This window comes from Condylostylus longicornis, unplaced genomic scaffold, assembly GCF_029603195.1.
Source record: "Condylostylus longicornis isolate FDR11 unplaced genomic scaffold, ASM2960319v2 ptg000038l, whole genome shotgun sequence".
NCBI lineage: Eukaryota > Metazoa > Arthropoda > Insecta > Diptera > Dolichopodidae > Condylostylus > Condylostylus longicornis.
The window spans coordinates 105,223-114,528 of NW_026578007.1; the positions used below are offsets into that span (position 1 = coordinate 105,223).

At 33.4% G+C, this 9,306-nt stretch overlaps 1 protein-coding gene across 1 annotated transcript; it reads right to left on the minus strand.

The window, feature by feature from the left end:
* Positions 1–720: 720 nt before the first annotated feature.
* On the minus strand, positions 721–2,117 carry LOC129609158 (snurportin-1). The gene has a single exon (XM_055521062.1). The coding sequence runs from the start codon at positions 2,058–2,060 to the stop codon at positions 996–998; it is 1,065 nt and encodes a 354-aa protein (XP_055377037.1). The 5' UTR covers positions 2,061–2,117; the 3' UTR covers positions 721–995.
* Between the last annotated feature and the right edge of the window lie 7,189 nt (positions 2,118–9,306).

Consider the following 9,306-nt stretch of genomic DNA (forward strand, 5'->3'; position numbering starts at 1 on the left):
CTCTAACAGATTTATTTTTTTTAAAAGATAGATAAGGATTTCAAAAATAGTTCAATTTTGAGAGCTAAAAAGAATTTTAAATGTAATTGCTGTTAACTCAGCTAAAGACGAAAGATATCATTTACGATAAGGGAAATTCCTTATCAATTGAAACAACTAGTCAATTAATAACATTAGGTTTAATGGGTAAATCAATAGAAGATTTTGATACTGCACCATACGTAAAATTATGATTGCGACAATCAGTTTCCACTATGCCTATGTTTCCACTTTCTATTTTGGTATTTCAATAAAATATAATATGCAGTAATTATTTCATAAAAAATATAATATCGATAGTAGCTTTTTTTAATTTTTACGTTACTTATTTTAGTAGTTAATTGTGGGGTAGAGTGGTAAAGATCAGGACTTAAGTCGGTTAGCAAACCCATTGTTAAATATTTTGGATGACACCACTGCATATGGCATTATGTAATCGGATAGTTCTCCTTTTTTCCATCAGATTTCTTCTAATGTTATATTTTGATTACATATTATATTCAGATTTAATCTGATTTGTTAATACATCTAGAGAAAAAAATAATTTCAAGGTCGATATTAATTATAAACACCTTTTTATTATTTTATGTCCATATACTTTTTAGGGTGAAAGGTTTTTCCGCAACAAAATATTATTGTAATAATTAGAACTTGTAATTTTCAACTAGACAATTCAAAAAACGACTTTAATAATTAGAATATAATTTATTTAAAAAAACATGAATTTTCAAAACAAATTTTTCGTCAAAATTAGTATATACATATACAATTAGATATATGTATACATATATGTAATGCATGAAAGCAACTAAATGATGGTTTTTATTTTACCTTAACGTGCCTCAATTTTGGCTTTTTTTGGATTAAAATCGTGACAAACAATTATTTTTCAAATATTTCTCATAATTTTCGGCACATTTTATATAGGTATACATATATATATATTTACTTAAGTTTTATTCAATCATGTGTATTGAATCAACTTCAGTGTATTCAAAATGTTTTTGTTTTTCTGAACTATGTATGTCGTAATAATTTTCCAAAACGAAACGCTCCTTTTCGAATATCTTTTCGGTTTCTTCTAAAACATCAGTCTCTTCTTTGAATTCAGATTTAATAATAGATCTGCGTTCCCGGATCTTTTTATCTTGATTTTTATCGAATTCGTTGATATAGAATAAATAATTTACATAGTCTGCAGGTTTTTCAAGACTATATATTGCGTTTATTTCATATCCTAAAACTTCGGGAATCATAAAACAAAATAGCCAGCCGACAAGTGGCGTTACACCAAAAGTGTAACTTGCATCTTTATGATAAAACAAAAATCCATCCAATAGAGGAAAATTCTCGGCATAGTGAGGATATTTATAAAAATTCATTTTTATCGCTTCCTCATCTTCAAAATCAACCCAATCAATAAGAATAAAAGTGTAGGATGAATCACTGTCATTGTAATTCATGTTTTCATCTAATCTACTCTTCAACCAAAATCTCCTAAATGTAGCATCACAGTGTTGCAAATTATAATTACCTAAACAAACCACATCAAGTACAAAAAATCTTTTAAGTTCTCTACAGAAAATGCAGTCAAGTATACTAAATTCATTTCTTAGGACTCCATCTCCAGGAAGTTTAGAATGAAAATAAAATATTCTCTTTCCTTCTTTATTATAAACCTCGGTTATGTTATTACAGGCCACAATAAAGCATCTTTGACCTTTCGGACACGGTACTAAGAACCACCTATTTAGGTTATCTGGTTTTTCTTTTAACCATTCCGAAAATTGTAACGAAAATGGAAAATTATACTTATTTTGAAACAACACTTTTTTTCCACTATCCTCTTTTACTCTTTCCGCTATCAGAAATTCTTTTAAAAAAAGTCGTTTATGGTCTTGAAGTTTTGATCTTTCTAGCTTTTGGTCCTTCAAAGCTAATTTCCTTCGGTCCTCTTGCCTAGTTTCACGGTTTTTAGGTAACATTTTATATAAATCTTTGTATTCTGATTCATTTTCCATAGTTAATACTTAATAATAGTAAATAAAACTGCGAGTACTATTACCCAAATACGTACCTAACCCATTTAATTATTTAAATATTTAAAATTTACAGAAACGTTGCGTTCATTCAATAGCGAAATTGATTGGATGTGAATGAATGTATTTTTGATCAATACCTTTTTCTATGTTTTGAACAACGATTAGAAATTCTAAACAAAGAAAGTACCTTGAAAAACAATGAAGTCAAATTCTTTCTAGTTGTTTCTTTCTTTGTTACAAGTATTGTCAAAACCGTTTTGAATAGGACAGGAGCGTGTTTATTTAACTTTTTTATTCGACCTCTACTATAAATACATATTATGCATAATTTGTAGATTAAAATTTTTTTAAAAATTAAAATAAATAATATTATACAATATTTTTAAAATATTTTTTCATTTTAAATATCTATAAAGAATTTGAAATATTTTGAATAAATTAATTTTATAAAGTGAAGTAAAATATATATATATTTATATTTAGTACCGCCTTGGGTGTTAATTGCAAAGAACTTTTTTTTGATGACGATTATATTAGCAAAACATTTTTCAATTTAAGCGAAGTTTCGTTATTCTTTTGAATTTCGGATACAAATGAATCCAAAACAATGGTTTTTTTTAACAAATTTTAATTAATTTTTTTTTTTATTACTCACTAAAGAAATGGTATATTGGCGTATACCTCCTCAATAATTAGCTTCACATATTTATTCTTTCTAGAACAATATGTTTTATAAACAACTGACACTCATATTTTTTTTACTTTCTGTATTCAACAACAATACAGCAACATCTTCGACACACGACATCTTCGTATATTTCTTTATTGACCAAATCTTCACTCTATAAAGGGAAATATTAAGAAAACAACCCACACTAAAAAAAATATTATCTATACAAATTATGTAAAGCATCTGATACATAAATTTTTACATATTTATTTTTATATTTTGCATCAAAATGTTATGAACATATGTATAGTACTATTTGAAAAAATATTTGAAATAAAAACTTCTTCAGTCTGCTTTTTTTACTTTTCTTTTTGTAAGCCACTTAAAACTGTAAATATATAAAAAATGGTCCATTATATATATCGTATGTATGGGACATCTTATTAAATGCAAATTAATTTGGGGTTTCCTGTTACCACAGCCTAGCATAAGCTACTCAACGTCATATTTCACCTCACCTACAAGTGGTCCTTCCTGTTACGCTGAGCAACCCCTATGAAAGATCTGGTTCCAACCCAGGTGGTGTAATTCTGGTCTGTTAGCACACGAGATTGGCGGTTAAGCAGAGCTTAATTCGGAGCAAGCATCAAAGCTTAATTCGGAGCAAGCGGCTAGCTTTATAAATGTGCATTCAAATTCATTGCTTTTTTGTAGGAGTACATTAACACCGAGAACTCCACCTAAAATATTATCGAACGATACACCCTCCGCATGTTATCAACGTTTATCGGGGTCAGCCAGGAACACCAAATACAAGGCTGAAAAGAGGATTAGCCAACAACTCCCGGGTATCAATAACCAACTTGGATCCCGGGTATTCAGAAAAGTCGAGAGCTTTAGAAGAGGAAAATGAAAAACATCGACAGAAAATAATGTTAATGGAAGAAATACTTGCTACCATGAAGAAAGAAATCAACGAAATGAAGGCTGAAAATGCACTCCTAAAATCCTAATTCAAAGAAGCTAAAAACAAGCAACCTGTCGTTCCGTCAAGAGTAGTGAGCTCAAGTGAGAAATCTGATATTACGGGATATGACTCAGAGATGAAGCCGATGACTACACATAGAGATAAGAGACCCTGTAAGAAGAGAAAAACGAAATCATTACCAGAAGTGAACACAACAAGCAGTAAACAATCAGCCAGTCCAAATTAGTACTAAACACCGAAAATGACATCATCACCAATCAACAAGTGAGGTGGACAAAACGTATGTACACAGGCTGCCCCCCATTAATATTGTGGGAATAGTCGACTATTCTAAGCTGTGCAAACTATTAAACGTAACAACGTGTTTAAAGTCAACAGTGAAAGTCCATCCAGTTATCGCAGCTTAGTCAAAAAGCTAGAGGAAGACAAGATTCAGTGGTTTTCTTATGAAGACGAAAACGATAGACCGATAAAAGTTATGGCCAGAGAATTACATTGACCATGTCAAAAAGTTGACATAATTAACGATCTTCAACAGCAAGGCTTCGAAATAAAAGACACCACCAATATAATGAAAAAAGAAAGAACAGGAAATGATAGAGGAGATATCGTCGTCCAACAACAAAAACTTATCCTTGTTTATGCTAACGTTTGATAAGAATCAAAGTACTGAAAAAATATATAACTTCAAATCTATTCTAAATCTAAGAGTCAAAATTGAACCAGTGAGGAAAACAACAAAAGCTATACCACAGCAAAAAGGATCCAAGATGCGTAAAATGTGGTGCAAATCATTTCACTTCTGCTGGCAATAAAAGTCGAAACGTTCCTCCAAAATGTTCTAACTGTAGTGGAGCTCACCATGCCAATTATAGGGGATTGCGAGGAAACTTCAACGTAGAAGGAACATGGCAATAAGTACACGGCACAAAACTACGGCTCTTTCAAGAGCTCCATTGGTGACTCAGGTTCAAGAAAGGGGTGTCGGGCCGCCCTTGACAACCAAAACAATTAAGAGAAAGGTAGTTCCAATGGCAAAATCAAACAAAAGATTTACGCTCAAGTTGCTGCAAAATCTACAACAGACGAAATTCTACAGCTTATATTAAAAAAACTTGACGATCAAAAAATTGCTGAAAAACAATTCAGTGATGAAATGCCAGACCAGAAAATAAAATAAATACAAGACTTAATAAAAGATGACACAATTTCTTAGAATTATGACATGGAATGCTGATGGTCTTCCGCAACATATGCAGGAACTTGGAATCTTTCTCAACAAAGAAAAAATTGACGCTTGCCTGGTTACAGAAACCCATTTTACCAAAGAAAGTAACCTAAAAATTAATGGTTATTATAAGTACTACAGCGCAATACATCCTGATAATAAAGCTAAAGGCGGCTCGTCAATCTTTACCAAAAGTAATATTAAACATCAAGGACAGATTTGTGTTTAAAAACAAACAATGCAAATTGCTTCGATCAAAGTCAACGTTAAAAATAAGGAATTAATGATTTCTTCCATTTACTGTTCCCCACGCCATAATTTAAAAATAGTTGATTATAAATCAATGCTTGATCATATGGGTAAAAACTTCCTGATCGGTGGCGACTTCAATGCAAAAAATACTTTGTGGGGGTCCAGAATCACGACTCCAAAAGGTGGGGCTCTTTACGAAGCAGCAGCTGAAATCGGTTGTAGTTTCCACTTCACCAGAAAGCCGACTTATTGGCCAACAGACAGAAACAGAATTCCAGATCTATTAGACTTTTCCATAACTAGAGGAATTTCCGAGTATTATACATATATAATCGAAAGTTACAACTATAACCACTCTCCAGTTATATTAACGGTCTCGGAAGCAGTAATACTCAAAAGTGAATCATTTGCAAACTAACCAACCGGACAACCAAATGGGGCTTATTCAAAAACATACTTGAGAACAACACAGTGTTAAACGTACCACTAAGAACTAAATACCGACTTGAAGATGTGCTTGATCTATTCATAACAAATGTACAGGGCGCAGCCTGAAGAAGCTCCTCAGAAGTTAAAGAAAGGGGAAAAAATGTGATTTATCCTCTAGAAGTAAGGAACCTGATTGCCGAAAAAAGGAGAGTATGCAAAGTATGGCAAATTTCGGGTTTCCACAGGATAAAACGCGTGTGAATCAACTGGGGAATAACTAAAGAAACTTATTAATTTGTTGGAGTTTTCTGTAAAAAAAATATTGACTTACTTTCTGTCAGCCGTACATACAATGCAAAAAATTTGTTTTCTAAACAGTCAAACTTTAAGAGCTGATATTTTAATATTTTCCTAGATTGCTGTTAAAAAATATGTTTTGTAACTATTAGCAAAAACCATTGACAATATATGAATAGCTGGCAAATAGTAATTTTTGAAGGCAATATAAAATATGCTTTTTTATTTATGTACATTTTTATTTTTTACAGATATACATGCATATTTCAATTTTAAGCATACATTATTATTTTTGAAAAATTAAAATAAATTATTTTTACTTAATATTGCATTATATTATTATTTATGTGTACTACATAAGCAAACAAAATAGTTTTTGTTAGATGTTGGCGAGTATTTGTTTTTCTTAAATTCAATGTTAAGCGTTTCTCTTCATGATAAAATCTATTTTTACATACTTACATGAATCTTACATTTACATACTCAGATGCTATTATTCTTATTAAACTTAATCTGTGATTATGCAAAATCGAAACCATGAATATATCATTTTGAAAACTTCAAAATTATATGAAAGAGATAACGGGACGGCCCGGCTGAAAGAGAACCGGACGGGCCGGCTGCACCACCGAGAAATCGGTAAGCTGTTAAGATCCAAACAAAAATTTTACCCTTTTTGATGCCCTAAACAATGATATATAACATGGTGCTCTTTACTGAATCACCCAGTATATAAATATGCATTGTTTGAGAACTGTCACTCTCTCTTATTGGCCTGCACTGCTGTCGGGTGATATTATCAATCTTTAATTGCACTCTCATCGAATTAAGAGCCTGTTTTTATATCTCGTTAATTTACTCGCCAAGTAAATTTGATTGATTAGGATTTTAAAAAATGCTTTTTGCGTTTTCGTATAATTGTTCACATTTATCCGCATTAATTTTGAAAAATAATAAAAAATGTTGCTTCCGAAAACAAACCATCCCGAAAACAAAGCCAAAGGGGGTTCATTAGTGCTGATTAAGGATAACTTGGAGCATCTGCCAGTTATTGCAATAGAAAAGGAAACCATGCAGATTGCTTCAGTTATAGTGAGAGCCAAAAACAAAAACATTAAAATTGCGGCCATTTACTGTCCCCCGAAACATAATTTAAGACAATCAGAATATAAACAGATGCTTGAAGAGCTTGGCAACAGCTTCGTTATAGGTGGAGACTTCAATGCAAAACATGTCTTCTGGGGCTCCAGACTGACTACACCTAAGGGCAGGGCCCTCTTCGAGGTGGGCAATGAAATGAAATCTTTTCTCTCTACTGGAAACCCAACATATTGGCCTTCTGATCCCAAAAGACTGCCGGACATCGTGGATTTCTTCATAGTTAAAGGAGTATCTGAAAATTACCTTAGTATAGAGGGCAAATACGATCCAAATTCTGATCATTCGCCAATAATATTAACTGTAAGTGAAACGATTATCGAAGAACGGTTGACGATCCACCGAGGCTAACAAATAAATCAACTAACTGGACAGAGTTCAAAAACGAGCTAAATAATTCAATTAACCTTCGGGTTCCACTACAAAATGAATTCCAACTGGAAGAGGAACTCGACTTATTTGTCTCTAAAATTCAAAGCGCTGCCTGGAACAACACCACATTTAAAAATAAATTAACCACCAACAAGATAAACTATCCCATTGAGATCAAAAAACTAATCAAAGAAAAACGGAAAGCTCGCAAAACTTGGCAAATGTCTAGATCACCAGCGGATAAACAGAAACTTAACCTCCTAAGCAATAATTTAAAGGCTCTACTAAAAGATATAAGAAATCAATCCATCTCAAATCGGCTTCAAAATTTGTCAGCTGAACAAGATACGGATTACTCGCTGTGGAAAGTTACGAGGGATATCAAAAGACCACGAACTCAGAATCCACCTATCAAAAAAAACGACAACTCATGGGCTATTTCTAATCAAGAAAAAGCAGACGTTTTTGCGGACTACTTAGAAAATATATTTAAACCCTTTCCAGGACAATTCAACTTAGAAGCTACCCAAGAGTGTGCCTCACCTGAGACATTACGACTCCGAAGAATTACTCCGGGAGAACTAAAAAGAGAGATCAGCTCCACCAGAAATAAAAAAGCACCTGGATATGACCTGATCACAAGCGAGGTCCTGAAACAACTTCCACAAAATGCTCTGAAAATGCTCCTTTTCCTATGTAATGCAGCTCTTCGCTTAAATTATGTTCCACGCCAATGGAAAACGGCAGAAGTTTTGGTTGTGGTAAAGCCAGGGAAGCCAATAAATGAGATGACATCCTATAGACCCATTTCTCTCTTGCCAATTATGTCCAAGATTTTTGAAAGACTTGTTCTTAATCGAATGAAGCCAGTAATTCAAGAAAGAAATCTTATTCCAAGTCACCAATTTGGCTTTCGATGCAAACACTCCACCATCGACCAGGTGCATCGAATTGTTGATGTAATTGAGAGATCGTTCGAGGAAAAACTTATAAGTACAGGTGTATTCCTTGATGTCGCAAAAGCCTTTGACAAGGTATGGCACGAAGGCCTGCTATTTAAGATTGGGAGGGACTTGCCAAAGCCATTTTGCAAACTGCTTACTTCCTATCTTACTGACAGATGCTTCAGAGTTAAACAAAACGGCGAATACTCGAAACTGAAACAAATTAGAGCAGGTGTTCCGCAGGGGAGTGTCTTGGAACCTATTCTTTATCTCCTGTACACTAGATATATTCCTTTAAAAAGCGAAGTATTTACGGACACCTTTGCAGACGACACCGCAATTATGGTGACGGGAGATTCTGCTGAAGAATGTGTCTCCAGACTCCAGGAATCTCTTGACGAAATTAGATTGTGGACAAAAAAGTGGAGAATACAATTAAATGAAGCCAAATCTGTGCAGGTGCACTTCTCAAACCGTAGATTCAACCCGGTACCCGTTCAAATTAATGGTATTCAAGTGCCTATAGAAAACAATGCGAAATACCTTGGTATGAACTTGGATACAAGGCTCAGATGGAAGACTCATGTAAAAACCAAAAGGGATCAAATTAACCACAAATGCAGAAAACTTAACTGGCTTATAGGTAAAAATTCGGCTTTGAGCATACACAACAAAATTTTAATATACAATCAGGTCATAAAACCCATTTGGCTATATGGGATCCAACTTTGGGGGTGTGCCTCCAAAAGCAACGTGGACATCATTCAGCGATGCCAAAATAAAATTCTCCGAGCTATATTAGGTGCCCCATGGTACGTAAAAAACAAGGTTATACACCGAGACTTGGGAATTCCCTCAGTCGCAGAAGAGGCTAAAAGATTTGCTCG